Below are 26147 nucleotides of genomic sequence, written 5' to 3' on the forward strand. Positions count from 1 at the left end.
AACATAAATACATCTGCAAATAGAAATGCAGAAAGAGAAGCAAACGTGACATGATGTTAAGTTAGTGTGGTGTACCTCGTGCTAGAGATATAGACGCGTTGAAAAGTAGTTTATCGTATTAAATTTTAGCCTGTTTGTAGACGTTGCTGCTTAACTGGATTTTTTTATTGCGATGATTGTAGAGTCACACGCGACCATGAGAACACGGAGCGACGCCTTGCGTGGAGACGACGTACCCGCCCTCTTCCCAGTGTGCGTGCCGTGCTGCACACTCTCATCACCGGCGGGCTGGGGTGTCCACGTCCGGACGGCCCCGTCTCCACGCGGGTCTCTGGCGTTCCCCTCCTATACCCACGCCTGTGCCACTCCCTCCCCCGACCCCAGCTCCCCGAGTGTTGGGCCACCCTGAACTCGTCCTCCGTGGCGGAAGGGGGATCGTACGGCAGGTGTGCAGCCTCTGGAACAGGCTCTGACTCCGCGCACGCCCCGAGACCCCCGCGCTGCAGCAGGGCGCCGTCCCTCCAGCTGGCTGAGTGGGGCTCCATGGTGGGGAGGGGCCGCGGAGCGTGGGCTTGCGCACCCGCTGAAGCCCATGTGGGCTCAGTCCCATTCAGGCTGTTCCGGATAAAACTGCTACGAACATCAATGGGCATCTGGATTCACTGTTTTTTAAGATATCGGATCTGGAAAGAAAAATGTGAGCTGCAGAAAGGGCCTGAGATACCGCAGCGTCCACAGAAAGGCTCCCTTCCCAGATGACCTCTGACCCTACGGTCCCCTCCAAGGCCTCTGCTGTGACCCGTCCTGGAATCTGGGCAGCTCCAGGCTGGAGCAGAGTCCTGCGGGAGGGTGTCACGTTGCGGTGAGGGCTGGGGAGGGCAAGCACAGGACACAGCCTTCCAGGAAGAGCAAGCACACGGCCCCCGCCCGCAGGTTTGAGCTGGGCCCAGTGAGGGGCGTGGTCATCCTGTTGTGTCCAGCTCCCTGAATTTTTAGGTGCTAGTCTGAAATAAACCCCTGCTCAAGGGGGAGCCCAAGGAAATTTCTAGACATTTCCTGCCTCTGGGCTTGTCAAGCTGTGAGTCAAGCACCCCCGGGGCCCCACACAGCATCCGGGGTCCTCTCTGGGGCTCGCCTGTTTTCATAGGTGCTCCGCAGGGTCTCGGTCAGTCGTGCCTGGCCTTCACCAGCTCTGGCCCACCCCGGCCGCCAAGGGCAGGTGGATCTGCCCTGCCTCTCCTACTCCCCACTGCCAGGGTGCCCTGTCCCCGACAGGCGAGAACCCGCAGCAGCAGGAGGAGGTGCACTTGGGGGGATCGAGTGTCATGTCTCTCCATCAGGGGTACTCCTCTGACAGATGTCTGCAGAGCAGCCGGCCCATGCCAGGCCCTGCTCTGCTCCGCTCTGCGTGCGGCGTGGTGGACGGCCAGGCGGACCAGCCCGCTGGGTGGAGACGGCCAGGAAACAAATAAGCAGGTAGATGAGGCTCTGCGGAAACCCGGAAGGCTGACGTGCTGGGGAGCCCAGGCTGGGGGCAACTTGGGGAGCAGGGGCCCTGATGGGCTGAAGCGTGGGGCTGGAAAGCCTGACCAGGCAGTGGTCAGAAATACCTGAGGGAGTCTGCTCCAAGGCCCCATGCGCCCACCTATACGCAGACGTGAGGCCCACAGGAGCAGGTCCCAGCGGACAGGACAAGGCAATGACCGTGGGGGGGAGGGGGCAGGTCAGCAGGGGTCTCTCTCAGCCAGTGGGTAAAGAGGGCTTGACCAGATGCCCTCCAAAGAGCCCCAAGTGAAATCTCCAACATCCCGTCATGCTCACTGGCCTCAGGGGGGTGACCCATAGCGCCCGGACGATGTGTGTGGCTCGCGAGGCCCTCAGGTTGCCGAGCGTTGCACGGGCCGCCGGACAGCGAGGAGGAGCCGCGGAGGCTACTCAGGGGGTCCCGTTTTCTTATGCGTGCATACGGGTGTCCGCGTTTGTCGGCGCGGGCGCGGGCGCCCAGGAGGTGGGTGTGGCGCGGACAGGAGGGCGGGAGCGCCCCCCGCACGCTCTTGCCCCACTTTCCACTGACGAGACAAGCTCCGGCGCCCGCCGGGCTAGAGGCTGGCAGAGCAGGACGCTCACCTGAGACCGTCGCCGAATCTGCTCTCCGTGGTCTGAAGACTTTACCCTCAGCCATCCTCTGACCTTCACACCACGCCACGGCAGACGTGACCACAGGGACGAAGCGGGGCAGGTGCGCAAGAAGGGGAAGGGGGGGCGGGGGCGGGCGCTGCGGCGGAGGGGCCTGGATCGCCGGGCCGACAGGGCCGGGGCGGGCCGGCCGGGAGGGGGCAGGCAGCCCAGGCCTCGGCGCGCTCGCGGCCCGCGCGGCCCTCCTCTTCCTGGGTCGGGGCCGCGGCGCGAGGGGCCAGCAGGCGGAGGCCCGCGGCCACCTGGCGCGGCGCGGCGTGAGCCCGCGCTCCCCCGGGCCGGCCGCGGCGTCGGGGGCGCGGCCTGGGCGGGGCCGGGGTCGTGCCCCGGGCGCCGGGGCGTGGCCGGCGCCTGAGGGGCGTGGCCGGGCGGGCCCGGAAGCGCGCGCTGGTCCCGCCCCCACGGCCGCGTGGCTGTGCGTCCGGGCTCCTGCCGATAAAGTTGTTTGAAGCCGAGCGGGTGGCGGCGGGTCACGTGAGCGGAAGATGGCGGCCCCGGCAGGCGGCGGGGGCTCCGCGGTGTCGGTGCTGGCCCCGAACGGGAGGCGCCACACGGTGAAGGTGACGCCGAGCACCGTGCTTCTGCAGGTGCGGCCGCGGGCGGCGGGGTCGGGCGGCGGAGTCCGGCCGGCTCCTGCGGTTGGCTCCGGGCGGGGGCGGGGCCCGGGCGGGGCTGGGGGCGGGGCTCGGGGCGGCCAATGCGCGGCCTCCGGGCGCCGAGGGCCCGCTCGCTTCCGCGCCGGGTTCCCGGGCTCTAGGGTCCCTGCTCGGCTGAAGGCGTGGGGCTCTGGGGCGAGGGGCGGCACCTCGCCCACCCCCACCGCGTCTGCGGTGCGCACGAGCCAGCCTCACAGTGCCCCGGCCCGAGTCCCCATCCCGCGGGCGTCTTCCGGCCGTCGTCGGCCGTGGCTGGGCGTGACGGCCTCTGTGCCTGGAAACTGACTTGCTGCTGAGTCACTCGCTGCAGTTTCGCCAGGGCAGCTGGTTGACCCTGAATCCATTACGTTAAAAATGTTCATTGGGCCCTACTGTGTAGGGGACAGTACGCATATTAGGGTCTGCTAGGAGGAGCCCCCAGGGTGGGGTGCGGGGACTGCGTGCAGGGCACAGAAGGGGAGTGCCTAGGATCCCCTTGGGCTGGCTCTGTGGAGTTGGCTTATGGGGAGGAGGCCGGCAGGAGGGCCCAAGTTTGGACTTTATTCTCTGTGAGGAGGAGGTCCGGAATATGTGCAGGGAGATGTCTGTAGCGATGGGCTGTAGGGGATTGTCCTGGAGGCTGTCCAACAGAGCTGGGGTGACAAGTCAGCCTCAGTGAGGAGGGGGACAAAGAATAGGATTTGTGGGTGAGGCACACAGCTTCTGCGTGGATGGTCCATCATGTGGTTTGTACTAGGCTTTGTCTTGAAGAGCCAACCGGTTCTCCAAGAGATGGGCTCTGTGCCCTCACCTGCCTCCCTGCCACTGTGCCTGCCAACCACGTGACCAGGCCAGACACAGTGGCTCAGGGCCTCCCATCTTACCCCCAGGTCCTTGAGGACACGTGCCGGCGGCAGGACTTCAACCCCAGCGAATACGATCTGAAGTGAGTTGGCTCTGGCCAGGCTGCGGTCCGAGTCCATCCACCCCATTCCCCAGGGCCCCGCCGATGGGCTTAAACCAACAGTTTATTCTCCTACAGTCTGGAGGCCAGAAGCCTGGGCCCAGGTGCTAGAGGGCCGCGCTCCCTCCAGAGGTCTAGGGGAGGGTCCGTCCTGCCTCTTCCTGCACCTGGGGTTTCCAGGTGTCCTTCAGCTTGTGGTCACGTCACTCCAGTCTCTGCCTCTTCTTCCTGTAGCCTCTTCCTGTGTGTGCGTGGGTGTGTGTGTCTTCTTCTTTCTCTTATAAGGACACTTGTCATTGGACTTAGGGCCACCTTGATCAAGGATGACCTCGTGTTGAGACCTGAACTCAAGTCTGCAAAGTCTCTTTATCCAGATGAGGTCACAGTCACGAGCTCTGGGGGTGAGGGCGTGTGTGTATCTTGGGGCCACCGTTCAGCCCACGGCACAGGGTTTTCATGCATTTGGTTGTGTCAGTTGCCATTGGGGCTCTGAGGGCAAGACAGGTGGTCATGGAGACGGGGCAGAAACCTGTCCCCTGGGCAGGTCCACGAGGCTTGGTCCTGGGGCTGTGGTGCCCATAGTCTGCGTGTGGGTGTGTTTCCAGGGAGAGGCCAGGTACTGATTCACAGGGTCCAAAACCAGGAAAGGGGCAGAACCGCACTGGGGAGCCTTCCCGCTTGGTGACCTGTCTTCCCTGTGTGGCTGTCTTCCCCTTGGGGCAGGGAGGAGCCTGTGGTGTGGGCACCTCCTCTCCTGGGCCTCCACTGTGCCGTGTTGTGTGCGGGGCCTTTGGCACAGGAGGTTCTGAGTGGAGATGCCCTTGCGTCACCCCAGCTCCGTGCTTCCTTGCCTGACCCCCAGGAGTCCCCAGCCCCATGCTCCGTGCTGGGTGTCCCCTGGCTTCCCGTCACAGCCCTGTGCCCTTTCGTGGCTCCTTGGCCGGAGCCTGGTTGGAGCCGGCAGAATGTCGAGTCTCTTGCAGCCTCGTCACCCTTCTCCCTTTTATCCGCCGGCTGTGGATGGCCGCCCCTCGAAGGGCACAGCTGGACGCGCGGGCAGATGCCTGTACTGTTCCGAGCCGCAGACGCGGATACTGACTGTGCATTGACCTATGCCGTTTTACATAAGGGACTGGAGCATTTGCGGGTTTTGGTATCTGGGGGGTGGGTCCTGGAACCAGTGCCCCTCAGATATCGAGGGACAACTATAGTTATGTTTTAGGGAGTCAAATTTATACATGGGATTTTCGACTGTGGGTGTCAGCGCCCCGACCCCCTTGTCGTTCAAGGGTCAGCTGTCATTTGTTTGAAATGCTGCCATTGTCAGGGAAGCAGCCTCTCGAGTGCTCCTGCGACACTTCCCCCTGGCCTCGCCTGCCCTTGGGCTCCCCCTCCACGTGCCGCTCCGTCTCATCCTGCCTCGCACTAGAACTTAGAGTTGTTGCTGACAGTCTCCAGCCTGTGTTGAAGATGGAGATCAAAATGGCCTTCTTTTGAACGCTTGAGCCTCATGAGAAAGCCAGAGTCAGGTCCCGCAGGGGGCTGGCAGTCACGCTGCCGGGTGACCGCTGTGCGTCGGCTCTCGCCCATTCTCTTACCGGCACTGTAGTTTTTTTTTTTTTAATTAAACTTTCATTGAGAATAGAGCTGGAGTCTGACTGTTATGCTACAAGTTCTTGGTCACTCTTCTGGTTCTCCATCTGCCTCCTCTGCAAGGCCACGGACGCCGTCGGCGGGGGCTCTTCTCACACCCAGGTGCTCCACTGGTCGATAGCTGTGCTTTTCCTTCAGTGGGGATGCTGGGAGCCGAGGGGCTTGGGAAGAGAGGGACCTGGGTCAGGAGGACTCGAGGGCCACCCGGCCACCACCCTCCCTGGCGACGGGTGAGGCCCCGCCCACCCTCCCCGCTCAGGAGCAGGAATCTGGTTCCTTGTGGTCCACAGCCAACCTGGGAGCCCTGCTGGATGCCAGCCATCCGCATGGTCCCAGCACTGCCTCCAGGTGGCCTGGGCTACCTGTTGGCTCTTCTCACCTGAGTGCTTTGTTTGTGAAGCACGCGGAGCGTGGAGTGGAGCGTGGCCTTGGCCTGGCCCTCCCAGAGGGCAGGCTGCCAGTGATTAAGACCAGCAGGATCACGGTCACGGAGGCCCCGGGACTCTGGCCCTGTCCTCTCCTGCCCTCGGGTATTTCCTGCCCTGACTCACCAGATCTCTTCATGCACCCAGCTCCTTCTGAGAAACTGCACCCCTTGGCCCCGGAAGCCCTGTGCACAGGGGTCAGAGGAGGCTGCCGGCCCACCTTGTTGTCTGGGGGCCCAAGCTCGCCTCTTCCTGACTGGCTGAGAGACCCAGAGCTGCCAGGTCCCTGTGTGGCGGCTAATGCGTGCAGGACGCGGGCAGAGAGACCGAAGGGTGGCCCCGGGGTTGAGGACGTGGCTTTGGAAGCCAGCACGGCAGTCTGGGCCTGTCATCTCCAGACCCTGGCTGCGGGAGGGCCTGGCTCTCCGTGGGGCTGTGGTCGTCCAGAGCGTGCGCCTCGTGCCCTGTGGCTGTGGCCCCGCCTCGCGGCAGGAAGCGGGGCAGCGGGTGCTGGGCCTTCGCGGGGAGAGAGCGCAGTCCCGGCGCACACGCCCCCAGCTGCTTCCGTGTGGTCTCTTCCCCGACCTGTCCTTGGGCCTATCACCGCTTCCCACAGAGCATGCTGGGTGGCCCCCGCCCCCTCTCTCTCCTCCAGGGGGCCGGTTCCCCAGGGGCCCCCGTGCATGCCTGTGGGCCCCATTCTTGCAGCCTCAGGGGCCCCGGTGGCTCGGGCGGGCGCTGGGCCGCTGGGTCAGCACCACGGGGCAGCCTGGGCTCTGGTCTGTGTTGCAGGTTTCAGAGGCACGTGCTCGACCTCACTCTGCCGTGGAGGTTCGCCAACCTGCCCAATAACGCCAAGCTGGAGATGGTGCCTGCGTCCCGCAGCCGCGAGGGGCCCGGGAACACGGTAGGTGCTTGGGGCGAGGCCGTGTCCATGGAGCCCACCAGGGATCGGGCCTTGGGGACCGACCTAGCGCCGCTGGTCCTCAGACTTTCACAGGGAAGGGACTGACTCAGCACGGGGCTTCCTGGGGATCAGGAGACTTGTTTCACCCAGAGCAGCCTCCCCTCTTGTTTTGGGGTTTCATGCAAATGTGCACTTGATGAAGCCCTCAGCCTGAACAGTGGGGTGGCCGTGACAGTCCAGCCACAGGCCCGGCGGGGGCCGGACACTCCAGTGCGTTGTGGAGGGTCCCGAAAGGAGTTTCCCCCATTTTGGGTTGTGGACTGTGTTCCTGTTTAGGGACATAATTACTAAAAATGGACTTTTAAAACCAACGTGCTCATTGCTAGAAAAAGTTCAGAAAACGTGGCACGTTAGTGTTCATGGCTGCATGACACACCGCGGCCAGGCCTGGCAGCTCGCGGTGCGGGAACACACAGTATGCGCGGGTGGTCGGTGCCCCAGGCGCCCGTGGGGGCCCCCCGCGGGACCCGGCTGTGCCCTCACCTGCGCCCCGGGCCTCGCTGTGCAGGTCCGCATCGCCCTGCAGCTGGACGACGGCTCCAGGCTGCAAGACACTTTCTGCTGCGGCCAGACGCTCTGGGAGCTCCTCAGTCATTTCGCACAGACCAGGTGAGTGTCGGGGAGCGGTTCCGGCTCTGCTCGCCACCGCAGTGGGGACGCCACAGTAGGGACAGTGTGGTGGCTCTGCCGCTGCTGGAAGCCGCACCCGGGGGGGCGCGGTCCTGGTGAGGGCCCTGGCCCGGGGGGAGTGCTGCCCGTTCGCCAGCCGCAGCAGCTGTCCTGGGTGAGCAGGCCCATTCTCGTGCTCTGCGGGGGACCCAAGAGGCCCCCAAAGGCTTGGTAAGCAGTAAGGGAGGAAATGGGGTGCAGAGCTCATCAGGTAATGTGTACTTTAGGTATAAAACTCTGTTATTATGAACATGGGTCATGTTTAAAAAGAAAACCTTTTAACAATAATCAATGCGTGTCGGTTTCTGCCTGGTGCTTAATGGGGTAAACTCTGTTCCCGGACGGGTCAGAATGGTGACCCTGTGTGTTTCAGTCTCTCATCGTGATGTGGAGGGCTTTGTCCACTTTGAAAGGGCTCAGCCAGCAAAACAGAAGGGACCGTGGGTGGTGTGAGGCTGTGCCCACAAAACGGGGAGCAGGCCAGGGGCAGGGGACCAGGCTCCGCGGAAGGACCAGGCAGTGCCTCAGCCAACAGGACAGGGAGCCTGGGCATCAGCTGCCTGTGAGCCGGAGGGAGGCTGAGGCCTCCGCGGAAAGGTGGGGACGCCCCGCAGTGATGATGGGGGGCGGAGTGCTCGTAGGGGAGAGTCAGCTGCAGGCGCAGACTGCCAGGCAAGCATGGGGAGCAGCCCAGTCCCTTGGGTGGAAGTGGGGAGGGTGGGGCCAGGTGGGGAGCTGGTCGAGGGGCTGCCCCTGGGGACATCTGTGGTTTACACGCGCCCTGCAGGACAAGTTGGCTTCTGTGGTTTAAGGAACAGCAGGGGACGTGGAGACGGCTCTTGGGAGAGACTGGGTGACGCCGGGAGGCGGGCCGGCGAGTCACGAGGCGGCACCACGCGCCTGTCCTTCCCGCCTGCGAATGCAGCGCGACGTCCTGGGAACCCTTGCGCCGCGTCCTGCGCGGCTGGGCTGCCACTGTCGGCTTGGCTTGGTTTCGTGCGTGGGTGCTGCCTCCCGCCGCAGGGACACTGTCGTGGAGACATGAGTGGCCCCCGGCAGGTCCGAAAGAGATCTGGGAGTGACACACAGGCAGGAGCGGTGTCTCTGGGATTCCAGGTCCCCACAGGATGGGACACGTGAGGAGCCGGCCTTCCTTACGTGGTGCTCTCAGGAAGAGGCGAGTGTCCCAGAGCAGCCGGCCAGCTGTAGGAGGCGAGCACACCCCGGGGCTGTGTCGCTCAGGGGTGGGGGGTCCTTTGCACAGGGACCGGTGTGGCTGCGGTCCGGCCCTGAGCCCCTGCATCTGGGTCTACTAACTGGCTGCTTGACATGCCACGTGGGCCGCACGTGTGGGCCACAGAGGTAATTAAGAATTTTCTGGCGGCCGCATCCGAGTAAGAACAGGTGCCGTTGATTTTGGGGGTCTGACGAACTCGACCCAGTGCATCTAGCGCGTCGCCCTTCGCACGTGGACCCACAGGGACGTGAGGCGCTTTACACTCTCTGTGGGTGGGGGGTCTGTGAGGTCCCGGTCCCGACACCTGGGGCTGGCCTCCCTCAGGACCGGCATGGTGCTGCTGGGCACCTCGGATGGCCTGGGCCGTCCTCTCTGCTTCTACGGCATCTGCTGCAGGGAGGGCCACCAGGACGGGGGTTCCAAGCGTGGCGCCCCAGGCCCGCTTCTCCCCTGAGGCCCTGGGCCCCTCTGCTCCCAGCCCAAGTTCACAGCCATGCCTGCAGGCCCGTCCCCCCAGCAGTGACGGCGGGGATGCGAGTGTCTCTGGCAAGGGCACACGCCTGGCACCACCATGCTCCCTCGGCCTGTTCCTCCCGGGCTCGTGCGGCCTCTCGGCTTGGCGCGCTGTGGAGAGGGCCGCCTCTGAGGGCAGGGCCCAGGCCGGGGTCCTCTGTGTGCCTGGTCTGGGGCCTTGTGGCCAGAAGCGTAGGCGCCAGGTGCCCACTCAGCCCTCAGGCAGCCCTCGCCCTCCTTCCCTGGGAGGGTCAGAGGCCTCTCCCTCTTGACACTGTCCCTGTTCGTGTGCCCTGGAGCAGGGGGCTGGCTCTGTCCAGCCTTAACCTCTTTGCTCCCTTAACTTCATCTCTTCATCGCTTGGTGGCTGGGCCACCAGGTGCTGGTGGGCGTAGGTCGCCTGGTTCCACCGGGTCCTGGCCTCACCCATGGTGGGCCTGCCTGTGGCAGCAGGAGCCGCCCCGAGCCTGCGGCCCCGGCACGGCCCGCGGGGCTTGGGTTCACTGTTCCGGCAGGGGGGGCATGCTGGTGCCAGGCTTGTTGGCCCTGCCTGTGTTTGCGCCAGCCGTGACTTGGTCAGGCCCAAGCAGGTGATGTAAACAGAAGGACCTCCGCATACCTGGCTTATCCCTAGCGAGGTGGACAGCCTACACCCGTGGGGACAGTGCGCTTTGCGGTGGGCGAGGAGCGTCTGTCAAGCCAACAGCAGCAGCCCCTCTGCCCGTCCCCACTGGCCCCCGGCCCTACCAGGGGAGCAGGTTTGCTGGCCTTAGAGGGAGCGAAGGCGGTGTCTGGGGAGGGGCGGGCAGGCGGGCACCCTGGGGGTCTGCCTGCATGGCAGGGGCACGCCGTGCCCTCAGGAGGCCCAGCTCCATCTCCTTGGGGACATCTGGAGCTTCGGCAAGGTCTGGCGCAGGGGCCTGGGCTCCTGCGCGGGTGCGGGAGGGCCGGGCTGTGCGTGCGTGCGTGGGCCTGTCCCCGGAGTGCACTGTCCTGGGTCGGGAGCTCTGCTCGCGGGCGGAGGTCTGGAAGTGATTGCGCGCGCCCCTCCCCTCGCGTGTTTACAGGGAATCTGATCCCTCTGGAGGAGCCACACATCAAAGCGCGCTGGCGTTTGATGTCCAGAGGCCTCGGAGGGCAGCAGGCAGGCGGCTCTGTCCCTGTTTGTGATTTGTGGTCCCACTGGCATCAGGTCCCTGGGGAGGATTGCGACAGGTCCTCCCTCTGGCACTCTGGGGTCTCGTGCTTTCCCGAGGCCGGGGGTCACTGGTCCCTTGTGTGCTTGAGGTCGGGTGGCCCATCCTCGCCCTGGCGGAGGCTGTCAGTCCCCCACTTCCTGTAGAGACCTCAGGAGGCAGCGAGGCTGGCGTGGCAGGGCTGGGCAGGGCCACACCCCCTCCAGGGGCCCCACAGCTGGCTCTGGGGTGTGGGTCTCGGCTCTGGGCGACGCACAAAAGCAGAAGCTAACAGCAAACAGGGAAATGGGCAGAACCCACGCCAGGGCCTCCACAGGACCTGCCCTTGGTCTCGGGCACCGAGCGCGTACAGTGTGTGTGCATTTGGAGACCCGCTGCTTCCTGTCCCCGGTCAGCTCCCGTGTCCGTCCAATCACAGTTGCCTGGGCCCTTGAGCCCTGAGGTCTGGCCGGGCAGTGCTGTGTGGCTCAAGGTCACCCCAGGCCCCCTGTCCCTCTGACTCACCCAGAGGCTCCAGGGACAAACAGTCTGAGATGGGCGTTCTTTTGGGGGCCTAGTTTATGATGGTGTGTCGGGGCATGCTGGAGCGAGCCTCCCCGCGGAGGTCCCAGGCCTGTGTTCGCCGTGTGGACACTACAGAGCCAGGGCTCGGCCAGGGCACGGCCCGCAACCTGGGCGGTCAGCGCGGGTCTGGGTGTGGGAGTCGGCGTGGGGCGTGGTGCGGACGCGCGTGTGCGCACATGCACGCGCACCTGCTCGCCGCCATCCTCCCGGCCTGTCCCGCAGCGCTTCCCGGGACTGTTCGCGCCGTCTTGGGTCCGGCTTGCGGCGCTTGCGGCGGGGAGAGGCTGTTGGTGCCTGGTGTGGGGTGGGCGGAGGCCCGCCGCCCTCTTCCTGGAGAGCGCGGCCTCCAGAGAAGGGAGAGGACAGTCTGGCGCTCGGTCACCTGCCGACCCGGGTGACAGTGCAGAGGGCTGGGGTGGGGGCTGCTGCCGCGTTTGCCGTTTCCCAGACGATGGTGAGGAGCCCGAGGTGTGTCCCTGCCCGTGCACCCCACGTGGCCCTGCGCCCAGCTAGAGGCCGAGTTGCACCTGTGTCCTGAGCCTCACTCGGCCTTTTGTTTCACTTTTTTTGTTTATTGGTGACCGTGAGTTGGTGGCCCTCAGGAGTCCTCTGTGTGGCCCTGTGCTGCCCGACCACGTGAGCATCTGGGTGTGCTTTGCAAAAAGAAGTCTCCACCTGGACCTTCCCCTGGTGTGGCCCAAGGTCACGTGGCCCCTCAGGCGCCCACCCGGGGAGCAGGAGGCAGGCCGCAGTGCCACCGCGGGGCTCTGGTCAGGAACCAGCGCTCGGCCTCATTTGCCCCGGCGGGGTCTGGGTGGAGGGGAGGGGATGGCACTCAAGGCGCTGGTGGTGGCCTCGGGGACCTGGGTGTTTGACCTAAGGTCCACTTAGTGGCTTTGTGCCCTGAGCTGGTGCTGGCCCTGCAGGCACCAGCGACCTTGCTGGAGGGTTGCCCCAGGCGAAAGCCCAGGTCACAGCCCCCTGGGGCTCTCCTCGTTGCGGACCCGGCACAGTCGACGATGACCTGCGGCTTGTCCAGGAGGCGGCTGGCGCTGCTGGTCCTGCTGCTCGGTGTCCTCCTTGTGCTCGACGTCTGGAGGCCAGTGGGAGACGCCTCGGGCCATGAGTCCATAGCTCAGGCCGCCTCCTTCTGGGGGCCCCAGTGCGCGGAGTGCCAGGCAGCCCGTGACGTTCCCCCTCGTCCTGCAGGGAGTGCCTGGAGCAGCCGTGCGAGGCCAGCCCGATGTGCGTGTACATGAGGGATGAGGTAGGTGTGCGGCCCCGCCGCCCGGCCCCGCCGCCCGCTCCCACATCGCCGTGCGGCCTGGCCCGGTTTCCACACTGGAAAACTCTTCCTCAGACCCGCCTCGGCAACGCGTGGGCGGTGGGCTCCAGGGCCGGGGTGTTCCCCGCCCCGCCCCCCGCCCCTGTTTGCTCAGCCCCTCCCGGAGCCCCAGAGCCGCCAGAGCGGTTCGTTTTAATAAATATTTGCTTAGCTCCGTGTTTTGATCTTTTTCAAAACTGAGTGCAGCATGGTGCAGGCCCAGCCTGGCCGAGGCCCTGCCTGTCCTTACCCGCCCGCCCATGACGGGGACCCTCCTGGCGCGTGGTGCCCCAGCTCACAGGGCCTTTTTGTTTTGACTCTGCCCAGACGCCCTTTCCTGGCCCAGGGTGGCCATTGTCCCTAAAGGGCTCCGGGGCACTCCCATCACGGTTTTGAGGAGCAGGGGTTCCCGGGTTATGCAGGAGGGACCTGGGGGGCACGTCCTCCCCCAGCAGAGACGGGCCACTGGAACTCAGGCACCTGGGCCCTGGTCATGGCCACTGTGGTCAGCCCAGCTTCGGAGGACTGGTCAGCCGGCCAGATGTGGCTGACCCAGGCCTTGGACATGGCGGGGCCAGGAGACAGACCTGGGCCAGTGAGCCGGCGCTGGCCGGGGGACCCATGGTGCTGGCGCCTGGGCCGGGGGTGGTGGCAGGGCCCGTGGTCCCCTCCCCCAGCCAGCAAGGGGCCTTTGTCAGTGCAGGGCCGGTGGGCGTCCTGGCCCACCTGTCTTGTCCCTCCTTGAAGGTGACCGGCAGAGCCGCCTTGCAGAGCACGACGCTGCAGTCGCTGGGCCTCACCGGGGGCAGCGCCATCATCAGGTGGGACCTCTGGTCTTTGTGTGGTGAGAGAAATGGGGCCTCGAAGGGAAGAAAACGGGGGGCACGGGGACGTGGAGGGGAACACGAGCCCCCGTGGCTCTCTCCCCCGCCCCGAGGCCACTGCCTGGGCTTCTCCTGCCTGCAGGGAGGGGACAGGGTTGGCATGTGGAGGACTCTGCCCTCTGCGGGGTGGACACACACCCCCCTCAGGCGAGGCAGGACGGGGAGGGGCAGCAGGGCCCGCAGGGGACGCGGTGACACGGTGCCGATCCCCGTGTGCCGTGTTTCCTCTTTCTGGCCCCCTCAGGTTTGCCATGAGGCAGTGTGACTCAGCCGTGCCGCAGGAGCCTGGGGTCTCCTGGAGCAAAAGCCTGGGGAGCCCGGACCCCTCCTTGCCAGCCGAGCAGGCCGCCGGCTGCCCTCCTCTCCCGCTGAGCTCCTCGGGGCTCAGCCAGGGCGATGTGAGCCGTCAGCATGGAGCGGGCCCCCTGGGGGCCGGCCACGTGGATGGCCTGGGCCCAGAGCCCGCAGACGCCCAGGCAGAGCCGACCTCAGAGGAGCCCGGGCCCGCGCCCTTTGTGCCTTTCTCTGGGGGCGGGCAGCGCCTAGGTGGCCCCTCTGGGTCTGCGAGGTGCCTGGTGTCACCTTCAGCCAAACTGCCAAAGTCCTTCTCCAGCCCCGGAGGCCCCTCCGAGCCGAAGAAGTCGAGGCCCGGCCAGGAGCCCCAGCCGGAACCAGAGCCAGAGCTGGTGAGGGTGGAGCCGGGTCCTGGGGTCCTTGCTCCTGACCCCTCGGCCGGTCCGCCTGGCGGGAGCAGGGGCGCTGGGCGCTGGGCTGTGATGTTTTTGGTTTTGCTGGTCTTAAGTCCCCTTCACCGAGGCACCCTTTTAGATGTGGTTTGATGGGTTTGGACCAACTTGTGTGCTCCCATGACCCCTGTCACAGCCAGGAGAGTCCGCCTTCCGGGTGGCGCTCTGCGCAAGTGTGGGACTTTGAACGCTGCTGTCCCAGGCATGCCCCAGAGCCCTTGCCCTCCGCCATCTGCCTGGGCTGGCGGTTTCGGCATGACGGTGGCTTTGGCATTGACTGTCTCGTGCCACACTTACTCCTGAGCCAAGTGTCCCACGATGCTAGCCAGTGGGTGTGCAGGGCATCTCCTCACCCGCCAACCCGCTGGGGAAGGCGGGGAGCTGAGGGGCGTCTGCGTCGGGGGGCCTCTGCGTCGGGGGGTGGGGGAAGCGGGGTGGGGAGGGGCGTCTGCGCGGGGGGCGTCTGCGTCAGGGGGTGGGGGAAGCGGGGTGGGGAGGGGCGTCTGCGCGGGGGGCGTCTGCGTCGGGGGGTGGGGGAAGCGGGGTGGGGAGGGGCGTCTGCGCGGGGGGCGTCTGCGTCAGGGGGTGGGGGAAGCGGGGTGGGGAGGGGCGTCTGCGCGGGGTGCCCCTGGCTGCCTGCGCCATGGCGGGAGGGAGGCTGGCGTGCAGGGGCCGCATGCAGGCGGGCGCTCATCTGCGCCGGATGTGCCAGCGGGCTGCCCCCGGGTGGCTCGCGTCCCGGGGTCCGAGTCACTGTGCGGGTCCGCCTGCCGTCGTGCTGGGCCAGCTCTGCAGACAGCGCATCGCCCTCTCGCTGCCTGTCCATCTTCGAGCACCTGACTCGCGCTGTCACTCGGGTGTCCCTGAGTCTTACGCCCGCCCCGCCCGCTTCTCCCACTGCACCCCAGCCTGAGGGGTGGAAGGCTCCCCGCGGCCTTAGTCCCATCCGGAGCCCCCTCCTGGCTCTGGCCTCCAGGTCACACACCTGGGGAGGGTGACGGGTCAGGGGCACCTGTGCTGCTGGGGGGTGGGCGGAGCTCGGCCGTGTGAAGAGCCAGGTCCCTGCCGAGGGTGGGCTGAGGCCTGAGCTGCTGCTGACCTCGGTGCGCCTTCGCTGAGTGGAGGGTGAGGGGCAGGGGGCCCGAGCCAGTGCCGGACCCTGTGTATGTCCGTCCTGGGAGGCAGTGGCCGCGGTGGCCCAGCCCTCTGGGGTCCCCGCTGGCTTCTGTGCTGCCGGGGCCGCGTTCACGACCCGTGCACGCCCCGTGTCACGCCTGTCGTCTGAGCCAGGCGCGGTGGCTGAAGGCAGGCCGCGTGGCTGGGGTGGGCTGGGCCCGGGCCAGGCCCCCCTAGTCCTGGGGCCCCTGCGTGTGGGGGCCGGACACGGGCCAGGCCTGGCCCGGTGGCCTCTTACTCCCGCCCAGAGGCTTGGGGCCGGTGTGCAGCGAGACTCCGGGCTCTCGGGAACCCACTGTCCCCATGGGCTGTGCTCGCTGTCTGGGCGCAGCCCCACACACTGACCCTGGCCCCGGGCAGGCGGGGCCCGCCTGGCCGCCAGCAGCGCTGCCTTTGATCTGGGAGGCCGAGCAGCTGGCCGCGGCGAGCACCCCCCGCCCGCCTCGTGCCTCCTGTCACTGACAGCCGCACACCCAGAGGGCCGGCCGGCCACATGGTGTCTGCTTTGTGTCCCTTCTCAGTGCTGGGGGAGGGGACAAGGGAACAAAACAGAACTTTTGGGGGAACTTCAAAGGTACATTCAGCCATCAAAAGGGTCTCCAAGGTCCCGCTAGCGCGGAGCCTGTGTGTGACTCTCCAAGGAGCCGGCAGCGAGGGCGCGCGGCAGGCCCTCGGCCCAGGCGGGTGGCTCGCAGACCCGGCGGCTCCTGCCTTTGATGCCAGAACATTCGTTATTGGGCGGCGGTGGAGCTGGCCGTCAGCACCGGCTCAGGGAGAAGCTGGCGCTGCGTCCTTTGAAGTCCCTCTGTCGCCCGGGAGGCTGCCATGCGGCAGGCGCGCCCCGCAGGTGGCACAGGGGGCGCCGACCGAAGGCCCCGGAGCCCTGGGCAGGCCGGGCGGCTGCCGGTGGTTGGCCCTATGCCGGGGGGTTGGGAGGGCCTGGGTGCTTCCTTGGCGCCTGACTCGGGCAGGTGGGAGCCTTGTCTCTGGGGGTCCCTGCTCCCTGACCACAGGGGGTGCCGTTGCTGCCCAGATGTCCTCCCGTTGGCCTAGGGCGCTGCTCACGACGACCCTCCGAGACCGGCCCCACTGCCTGTCCCTGCCGGGCCCGGGGAGTGTTTGTGGACGCCCCAGGCCCCAGCTAGGGCCCCCGCCAGCTTGGGTGTGGCGTAGCTTTCGGCGGAATGCGCACCGAGGCCGGCACACGGGGCAGCAGCCTAGAAGGCGCCGCCACGTGGCAGGTGTTGAAGCCTGGTGGGGGGCAGGTGCCCGCCAGCCATCTGCCTTGCTGTCCCACAGCTGGACTTGGGGCGAGCCATGTGGAGCACGGGCGCCTCGTTGTGCCGGCAGCCTCCAGGCCGCCCAGCCAGGGCCAGGCGGCCCCCCCCGTGGCGCCTGCTCTGCAGGGCTCGCGCCCGTCCGCCTGGCGTTCACATCGTCCCCTTCAGCCCGTGTGTCCCCCCGGGCTCCCCGAGGCCTGCAGGTGAGGAGACCCCTGTTGATGCCAGGCTTGGGCTTTGCTCGGCACACACCTGGCCCCGGGCGTGAGGAGCTCTCCGCTCCGAGGTGCCAGCATCAGTGCCGTGGCCCACGCTCAGCTGCCCTGCTCCCCTCTTTAGAAACCCTCTTTCCTCCTGCTCGGAAGTGTGGGTGGGCCCAGCAGTGGACAGCGGGTGCCGGCGGGGCGGGGACCGCGTCTGCGAGCTTCTTGTCCAGGCCTCCGGTGTCCAGGGCGGTCCCCTGTGCAGCCCCGTGCCAGGCGTGGCCCTCCCCTTTCACCGCCTGCGGCCTCTGGCGGGATCCCTCTGGGGGCGTTGGCTCCAGGAGTGACTGGGAGATTTGGCCTGCGGCCTCTCGTGGTGACTCACTCACGCCCCGGGCCTCAAGGGGACGCTTTGCATTCCCTCTCCCCAGACAGCTGTCGGGGCTGCAGGGGGAGGACGAGAACCCTCTCAAGGAAGCTGGAAAATCTGGCTTGAGGTCACCTCCAAATAGTTTCTGCATTTTTTTCTCCATGTGTCATCACGTCCTGGAAAATCACTGTCAAGGAGATAAAACCTCAGCCGACAGTAAGGCCGCTTCCGACAGGAGGGGACTCTGCGTGCCCGCGTGGTTTCAGCCACTTGTGTGGCAGCTGCTGGAGTGTGTCCACCGACTGTCCGGAGACCGTCCGGCCCACGACTCGGCCCGGCGCCCGGCCCGTCGTCCCCTCCTCGCTCGGCCGCTGTGGCTGCCGGCCGCGCGGGGCCTGCGTGGGCCACAGAGGGCGGTGCGCACGCGCCGTCCCCCGTGGCCGTCGATCACCGAGTCCCCTCGTGTCTCAGTGGCCTGCGCGTCGCTCCAGCATCTGTCCAGCCTGGGCCTGTCACCCAGGCCTGCTGCAGGTGCCACCCTTGGAGGGTGCTCCTGTTCGTCCTGTGCCACCCAGGGCCCTGACCAGTGCCGTCCAGGTACAGACAGCTGTGAGGGCGCCTGCCAGTGCGGGGGTGGCAAGCGCCATCCTCCACGTGGCTCCCTGGAAGCTGGGAAGTTCTGCTGTCGGGAGCGCAGGGAAGGTTCTGGACGCCGTCACCCTCCGCCCAGAGCCCGCGGCCCTGCCGGCGTCCTTGGGCAGCAGCCGCCAGGCCCAGCGCGACCAGCTGGCACGCGGGGTCGCACTCCCTGCGGAGGGAGCTGCGGCGTGCGTGCGGCTCCTCACAGCTGCCGCTGTGTGCACTCTTTCCTCCTGGTGACGCCTCACTCCCTACCTCTTCTTCGTCCAAAAACGCCTCCGTAAACCTCTGGGGATGGGGCCGTGTGTAGTCCCTGCCTCTCACCAGGGGACAGTGGTGGAAAGGACAGCAGATGAGGCCAGACTGCGGCCGAATGGTGCTGTGAGCAGAGCTAGGGCTCGGCCTGGAGGCCAGTGGCTCGGGCCCCCCTTTCCCCTGCAGCCTGGGGCCCGAGAGGCTTTCTCCGGCCCCCGCGGTGGACACGTTCTCTCCTGGGAAGGCTGTGGTGAGGGTGCGAGTCTCCTGGCTTCTCCCGTCATTTCGCGGCACAGTCTGTGTGTTCTTGTGGGACACAGTCGTCTGGGGTCAGGGCGTGGTGGCAGCTCTGGGGCTCGGCTGTCCCCTGGAGGCGCCGGCAGGAAGGCAAGGCCGGGGTGGCCACGCGCTCCCTGGGGCTGGCTTCACCGCCGTGACCCGACAGCAGAGACCCGTCTGGGCGGCCAGGCTCAGCGCGATGCCACGCATGGTACGCCGCCCAGTTGCCTGTTCTCGGGGTGACTCGTGTGCCTAGGGCTGGGTCCTCCAGGGAAGGGCTGGAGCCGGTGGCCCCAGAGTCTGCTCGGCAGCCTGCAGGCCTTGTGCTTGAGCCCCAGGAGCCTGGCACGCCTGGCCGCGTGAGTCCCAGCTCGGGCTCGCGCACGCCGGCCCCGCCTCCCCCGGAGCCCGGGCCCTCCTGGAATGCAGGCGCTGCGGCGGGGGGCCGCCTGGCGCCTGGCATCTCGTTATAAAAAGCTCTGGCACAGACCACTTGCGGTGGTGCAGGAGGGTTGTGGCTTTGAAGGGGCAGCCCCCAGGGGCCTCGCTCAGCCACCTACAAGCTCTGCTGCCCAGGCCTCAGCCGGCCCTCTGGCCTCTGCACTGCGGCGCTCCGGGGTCAGAGGGCCGTCCTGGCGAGGGCCCAGCTCCCTTCGCCGAGGGACAGAGCGCTGTGAGGTGAGACAGCTGTGCGCTTGGTAGCCGCAGGGAGCAGACGGTCAAGGCCTTGGAAGTGGCTGGGGAGGGCAGCCCTGGAGAAACCTGGGCAGGTGCAGTGGGCGAGCGGGTCCCCAAACGCTGGGCAGCTCGGGCCTGGCCATGCCCAGAGCAGTGGCCTGACCTCTGTTGCAGGTGGGGCTGCAGCCAGGTGGGCCGTATGGGAGGCGAGGGACGGGGTGATCTGAGGAGTGTGTCCCAGAGCCCGCAAGGCCCACCTGGCCCCGGGTGGGGGAGACGGGAGGCGGGATCGACACGCGAGGCGGGGGTGGGAGGCGAGGGCAGGCGGGGCAGAGGGCCGCTTCCCGGGCAGCCTCTCCTCCCGTGGCTGGGGGCCCTTTTGTGAAAGGGGGAACAGGGCTTGCTGCGGACATCTTGGCGGCAGCGGCCTCAGTGCCACAGGGGTGCCCCCCACGCTCGCGGCAGTTACTGCCCCCCCACCCCGTGCACCACAAGCAGAGAGAGCCCTGCCTTGTAATTTCCGTCGCCCTCGCTGCCAATTAGGAGCGACGCTGTCCCTTCCTGTGTCCCCTGGGGGTGGGGGCAGCCTGGCTGTGGGGCCAGTGGTTGGCAGGTTTCTGCCAAACCTTTAATTTGGGGGCTGCCACTTCCCCTGCCCCTCCCAGGGAGCCCCTGACGTGGCCTCGACCAGGGCACTGCTCCCCAAGCTTTGAGGACCCTGACAGCAGGCAGCTTGCTGGGCCTCTTCGTAGGGGGGCTCCCAGGCAGACAGGAAGTGAGCAAAGGAGCCGCTGAGGAGGCTGGCGCTGCCAGGCTGCCACTCGCCATGCTCCCGAGTCCCGCCAGCAGTGACTGAACTGAGACCCCAGGGCCACGTGCCCTGCTGGTGTGCAGAGGTCCCAGCGTCGGCTTTGCTGAGCGTGGAGGGAGCGGCTCCAGGCCCGGACGGGCTTAGCTGGTGGTGGCGTCCCCAGCCCACTGTCCCACCCCCTGCCCTGGAGACCTGGCCCTGGCCACGGGCTGGCAGGTGGGGCCTAGGGTGGGTGCGGGTCACCCCAGCTGCAGGGCCTGGGTGGCCCAGCCTCACCTTGCCGGGCACCTGGGCCCCTCCTGGGACCTGCATGAACCAGGCCCTCTGCCCAGCAGCCGGTGGACCGGGACCCTGTGGTGTGCCACCCGGACCTGGAGGAGCTACTCCAGGCCTGGCCTGCGGAGCTGCCCGACGAGTTCTTCGAGGTGACCGTGGACGACGTGAGAAGACGCTTGGCCCAGCTCAAGAGTGAACGGTGGGTGCACCTCCGCCCCTCTGCGTCTCCCTGCACCCACCTCAGGCCCCGTGCGCACCCTGCCACGTCTGCCCGCGCCAGCTGCAGACCCCAGCGCCCATGCCCTCGCAGGGAGCGAGGCTCAGGCGGGCGCGCCTCGTCCCACCCGGCTCCCGTGGGGCCCCCACTCTGGTGTGGGAGGTGTGAGACCTTCACCGACTCCTTCCGCAGGAAGCGCCTGGAAGAAGCCCCCTTGGTGACCAAGGCCTTCAGGGAGGCCCAGATGAAGGAGAAGCTGGAGCGGTACCCTAAGGTGGGGAGAGGCTGGGGGTCCACCAGCCCTGTGCGGGGCCGCCCTTCGCGCCCACAGCCGCACCTTGCCGGCCAGGTCACCTGCACTTCACCCAAGGCCTGCAGAGCCTCGGTTGATGGACCAGTCAGCTCCGTTTTACGATGAAACCCAAGCTCACCGTGTCGTGACAAATGCGCGTAGGGCCCTAGCGCCCGGTCCTTGGCATAGCATCTGCAGCCACAGCTCCGGCCTGGAGCGTGGTGAGGACAGCGAGGGCCGTGGTTGACCAGCACTTCCCCCAGGCGTGGTGTTGCCCTTGCGATGGTGGGCCAGGTGTCGGGGGCCCAGCGGCACATCCCCAAACCCCCATCCTGCTGACAGCTTGGTGTCTTCCGGTCCAGGTGGTGCTGAGGGTCCTCTTCCCTGACCGCCACATTCTGCAGGGCTTCTTCCGCCCCCGCGAGACAGGTGTGGGGCCTCGCCTGGGCGTGCAGGAGGGCGGGGCACCTCCTTCAGGCTGCCGGGCTCCAGGGAGGAGCGGTTCTCAGGTCGCCATTGTCCCTGGGGGGCCGGCAGCAGGCCCTGAGCTTACAGGGCGTGTCGCGGTGGCGCACAGGGCCAGCCTGGCTGTGTCTGTGGTACTGGGTGCCCTCCGTACCTGCCTGTTCCTTCACGGGCGGGGTGAGGGCCGCTGGAGGGAGGGAGGGCCGAGCCTGCCCACACCCAGTAGTGGGGTCTCTGGCCTGAGGCTGTGGCCCGCCTGGCCACCGCCGATTCTGAGTGGAGTCCGTCTCAGGTGCTGCGGAAGGGACAGGGCTGGAGCGTCCCTGAGGGTGGGAGCAGCGTCTGACGCCTGAGGCAGAGGCCGGCCCAGCCTGCCCAGTCCCACTGGGGCCAGCGCTGGGGCGGGTCTGGTCAGGGCCCTGCTTAGTTGGGGCCTTGCCGTCCCTCGGAGCCCTCTGCTCACCTGCCCTTCCTCCGCCAGTGGGGGACCTGCGGGACTTCGTGAGGAGCCACTTGGGAAACCCCGAGCTGCCGTTCTACCTGTGTGAGTTTGCATACAGCCTCCCGCTGCCCCCGCCCCGAGCCTTCCCACAGAACACACGTCGCCTCCTGCGGCCACGGCCACGAGGTGGTCACGGCGGCCCTAACCCTGCCCCAATGCCCGTGCATCCTCTGCTTCTGGCCTGGCCCCCGGGGCCCAGGAGCTGGGGGGACACCAGCCCCCCTCGGAGGGCATCTAGGTGGCGAAGGCTGGGGCCCACCGGAAGCTGTGCTTCAGGCCGACCGCCTCGCCAGAGGTTCCGTGGCTGCAGAGAGGTGGCGGGGGCTGTGGGCAGAGGGGTCTTCCGAGCATCCCAGCTGTGGCCTGGGCTCCCCCTGTGCCTTCGGGCTTGTCTTTCCCGGGAGTGTGGGCAAGGGGCGAGGCGGGGCACGGAGAGACGGGGCGTGGGGTGTGGGGTGAGGGACAGGGACGCTTTCTCTCCACAGTCATCACTCCTCCCAAAACCATCCTGGAGGACCACACGCTGACCCTCTTCCAGGTACCGGTGCCTGGCTGGGGAGGGGGCTGCTGCTGGGGCTGCCCCGCAGGGTGCGTGCCCACGGGTGACGTGGCCTTGCGCCTTGGGTCTGGGGACTGGAGGGAGCAGAATGCTCGTGGGTGGCGGCCCACGGGCAGGGCTGCCAGGTCAGTTCCTAAAGGGTCAAGGGTCAGAAGCCTCGCTGCAGGTGGCTAGCTGCCCAGGCAGCACATGGGGTGCCAGTTGCCAGGCAAGTGTGGCCTCTGCTGCCTGGCCCGCCTCCCCGCCCCCACCTCCCCCCACGTGGCCTCTGCTGGGAATGCTGGGTCCTCCCCTCCCTGGTGGCTTCTGCCCACCCCGCCCCCAGCCTCCCAGCCCCCGGGGGAGGGTGGGGCCAGGAGTGTTGATCCTGCCCTGCTGGGCCGCTGTCCAGAGCCAGGAGGCCTGTCCTGTCCTTTTGCCCGGGAGAGCAGCCTGGGGCCTCTCAGCCCCGGGCCTAATGGTTTCCTCTTCAAAGTCTCCTCAGATATTTTAATTACTAACAGAGGCCAGCCCTCGTTAAGTGGCCCGCAGGCCCTGTGGAGGTCTGAGTTGGCCTGCCACCGTTGTGGGGGAGACGGGCAAGACCAGGCAGAGGGCTGGATGCTCACCAAGGAGAGAAGGCCAGGTGGATGGGAGCCGGGCCCAGCCCCCAGGAGCCCCACGGGCGCTGGGCCTCTTCCCCCCTCCCTGCCTGCCCTCGCAGGCCAGCCATTGAGTCTGGAAGATGCTTTGGAATGGAGGGGGACCGGCCAGGAGGCCTGTCCTGTCCTTCCGCCCAGGAGAGCAGGGTCCTTAGGGTGCTGCTTGTCCGTCTGCACAGTCTCATTCCTGGCCACGGCGACACCCTGCCCCCCGGCCACCAGCAGCTGTCTCCTTTCATTGGTCGGCTCGACCTGGAGCCGCGAGGCCCCCGCTCGGGGTGGCGGCCCCGCCGCCCGGTCACAGGGCTGGCAGGGTTCGGGAGGGAGGCTTCCTGCCTCCTGCAGGCGCGCGGGCGCGGGCGCGGGCGCCGCCGGCTTGCATGTCCCTGGCAGAGCCAAGCTCTGGCTGCTGGCTGCTCGGGAGGCCGCCCAGGAGCCTGCCCCGTGCTCCAGAGTGACAGCCTGCAAGGGTGTGGGGGACAGCAGCCCAGCTGCCGTGTTTAGCTGCTGGACCTGGGCAGTGTTGGCCGGAGAGGCCGGGGGGCGAGGACAAGGGTGGTGGGCACGAGGGCACCCGGCCCCCCACATCACACCTGCTGCCTGGGCCTGAGCCCCTTTCAGTGCTGGTGCTGCCCCCACCCTGTCTCAGGCCTCTGCCCACCACCCTAGTGGGTTCCAAAGACCACCACGGCTGTGGGGACCCCTACCCAAGCAGAGGGGACTCTCCCTGCTGGCGGTCATGGCGGTCAGCTGTGCTGACGACTGTTAGGTTGGGGTCCCAGAGGTGCCGGCATGTGGCAGGTGCTGACGGGGGACAAGGAGGCCGTGTCCAGGAGGAGCTTTCCCAGGGGCCCTGCAGGTACCCGTGTGCTGGAAGGGGTCCTCGAGGCCCCCAGGGGGCCCCCCCAGTGGGCTCAGGCGGGGCCCCGTGAACCGGGGGCATGCCGTCACTCAGGGTGCTGTGCGGGTCCCAGTGCCGGGCAGGGCACTGTCTCCCCCACACCCCCTTTCTGCTCCCTGACCAGCCCTGCTTCCAGCACTTCCAAGACCCTCGTGCAGCACCCCCACCCGCCTATGAGCCTTCGATCCCATGCGTGACAAGGGAGGTTTCCGTGTTCACGGCCCTTGTCTGTGTCCCTCCGTCTCAGCTGTGGCCTCGGCATTCCTAGGCCAGGCCCTGGAAGGTTTTATTAATCCCCTCAACTCCACGAGCCTGGGGCCAGAGCCCTGAGGGGTGGCCAGCTGGCAGCTGGGGTCTTTCCGCCAGAGGCTGAGGACGCGGCGCTGCGGGTGGTGCCCTGGCTGCCGCCCCGGCTAGCCTGGGGGCTCGCAGCCGTGATCCTCCTCGGGTGCAGAAGTGGGGGTCAGGCTCTGACGCCGGGGACTCGGCCCTCCGCCTGCACCACAGGCTCTGGGGGCATGTCAGGGCTGCATGAGCATCCTGACTCCATACCTGAGCAGGTGGGGACAATCCCTGAGCAGAAACCCTTTGCCAGCCCCCCACACAGACAGGGGCTTGGGCAAGGTGCAGTTTCTGGGCCCCCAAGGCAGCGTGTGGCACCCAGAGGGAGTGCTCACCTAGTGGGAGAGGCTTGGAGGGGTGAGACCCAAGCTGAGACAGGGACCTGAGTGGGGTTTTGGAGGTCTCGGCTGGTGTGCCAGGGGCGGCAGACACCAGACTCCCGAAGCGGCTTGGCGCCCAGAGCGTCCCCGCCCAGCCTGGACCCAGCCAGCTGCGGCCCCCTCACTGCCGCCATGGGTCTGAGGCCTTCCCCGCAGCCGGAGGCCGGCCCGTGGCGCCCCGCAGACACCACAGGGCTGTTCCTCGGGCCACGCTGTTCGGGGAGGGGAGTGTGGGGGTGGCCGTGGCAACAGAGCCAGCTGGGTAAGGGCTGGCGGCCTTCCTGGCCGTTCTCGCCCAGACCCCGGCCCCTGCCATTCCGGCCTGCGGTGGGGCGCCCGGGCCTGACTGCTGCCCGCAGTGTCGACTTCCCTGGGGACTGGGGGGGCGTTGAAATGGCAGTGCGCACGCTGCCAGAGCTTCCTGTTCAGTGCTTGGGGCTGGCCCTGGGGGGCCCCCGAGACCCCTGGCCTGGCACACACTGGAGCTGGTGCTACAAGAGGAGCAGGCAGAGCTGGGTGGGGCAGTGGCCTCCGGCCAGCCTCGGCCCCCCTCAGCCCCCCTCTGCCCTCCCCGCAGGCAAACCTCTTCCCTGCCGCCCTCGTGCACTTCGGAGCTGAGCAGCCGACAGGTGGGTGCGGCCCGCTCTGCTCACTGCGCCCGCCAGCACCCCACTCCCCAGATCCCCAGGGCAGGGGACTTCCTCTGGGTGTGGGAGGGAGGCCTGTGGCTGCTACCTGTGGTACACGACTGTGGGTGTCAAGCTAGGACAGCCACCTGCCCAGGCCACGCCCTTCCCACAGCCAGGCAGTGGTGGGTGGGCGGCCCCTCCACATCCCCCTTGGCCCGTGTCCCCCGCAGGCCTCTACCTGGAGCCCAGGCTGCTGGAACACACTGTGTCCCCATCTGTGGCTGACATGCTGGTGGCCAGGTGAGTGCCCATGGGGGACGGGCCCTCTTGTGCAGCACCCCACCTCACACCTTGGCCTTCTGTCCCCAGGTGCATGTCCAGAGCTGCCACGGCCCCAACCTTGCTGCCAGCCCCCGACTTGGCGCCCCCTGAGTCTGAGCCAACTGAGGAGGGCCCAGTGGGGCCTCTTGAGCCCAGCCCGGGAGTGGCTCAGCCCATGAGGAGGGATCTGGGCAAGGTGCCCAAGTGGCTGAAGCTGCCAGGTACTGTGGGGGCTGCCAGGCCGGGAGCGGCTTCTGAGCAGGAGCCCAGGGCCCCCAGGTCATCCTGGCCTGTTTGCTTTGCAGCCAGCAAGAGGTGAGAGCCACCAGCGTCCACCAGCGTGAGGGGCCTGCTCGGGCCCTGACAGCACCCCCTGCAGTGGGAATAAAGACTCAAGCTGCTCCCCACTCTCCTGTGGTCTTTCTGCCCCGGCTGCTGCTTGCTGCCCAGCCCGACCTCTCGGCTACAGGCCTCCGCTGCTCCCAGCGCTGGGACTGGCCAGCTCCGCAGCCTGGCTGGGCCGGGGCGGGGGCCCAGGGTCCCCTTGCTGCCGCCTCTGATGGGGGTGCAGGTGCCTCCTCCCGGTTTTACCTGGCATCATTACTTATCCTCCTCTGCGCAGTGTGGGGCGAAGAGCCCCCAGGCGTTGCCTGCCTGGCTGTGGCACACCCTAGCCCCTGACAGGGATGGGGAAGGAAGGCACCCCCACCTGGAGCTAGGCAGGGCCCGGCCTGGGGTTTCCCGCCACCCTCACCACGAGGCACTTCAAAGTGACTGTGGGGCACGGGCTCTGGCACTTGTCGCCAGCCTCTCCCCTCAGGTCTAATTATTTCCACATGCTCCCAGCGCTTTGAAGCCCGGAGACGCCCTGAAGGGCGGGGGAGAGGAAGGTGTGGGGCAGTGGCAGGGAAGGGGTGCAGGAAGGGGCCAAATCGGGGGTGGCAGGCTTGCCCCTGAC

At 67.3% G+C, this 26147-nt stretch overlaps 1 protein-coding gene across 5 annotated transcripts; it reads left to right on the forward strand.

The window, feature by feature from the left end:
* Positions 1–2103: 2103 nt before the first annotated feature.
* On the forward strand, positions 2104–25596 carry ASPSCR1 (ASPSCR1 tether for SLC2A4, UBX domain containing). 5 transcript variants are annotated; one of them, XM_036222704.1, is made up of 17 exons: positions 2104–2239; positions 3722–3777; positions 5441–5550; positions 6666–6780; positions 7349–7449; positions 12229–12286; positions 13091–13164; positions 13472–13913; positions 20000–20139; positions 20350–20431; positions 20812–20878; positions 21396–21458; positions 21902–21954; positions 24817–24868; positions 25099–25168; positions 25238–25410; positions 25495–25596. In XM_036222704.1, the coding sequence occupies exons 3-17, from the start codon at positions 5459–5461 to the stop codon at positions 25506–25508; spliced, it is 1596 nt and encodes a 531-aa protein (XP_036078597.1). In that variant the 5' UTR covers positions 2104–2239; positions 3722–3777; positions 5441–5458; the 3' UTR covers positions 25509–25596. The 5 variants fall into 5 exon arrangements, with proteins under 5 accessions (XP_036078597.1, XP_036078599.1, XP_036078596.1 ...); XM_036222706.1 differs by lacking the exon at positions 5441–5550 and having other exon boundaries at positions 2137–2239; XM_036222703.1 differs by lacking the exons at positions 2104–2239; positions 5441–5550 and adding an exon at positions 2585–2756.
* The last annotated feature ends 551 nt before the right edge of the window (positions 25597–26147 follow it).

The sequence above is a fragment of the Rousettus aegyptiacus genome, unplaced genomic scaffold (assembly GCF_014176215.1).
Source record: "Rousettus aegyptiacus isolate mRouAeg1 unplaced genomic scaffold, mRouAeg1.p scaffold_m13_p_6, whole genome shotgun sequence".
Classification (NCBI taxonomy): domain Eukaryota; kingdom Metazoa; phylum Chordata; class Mammalia; order Chiroptera; family Pteropodidae; genus Rousettus; species Rousettus aegyptiacus.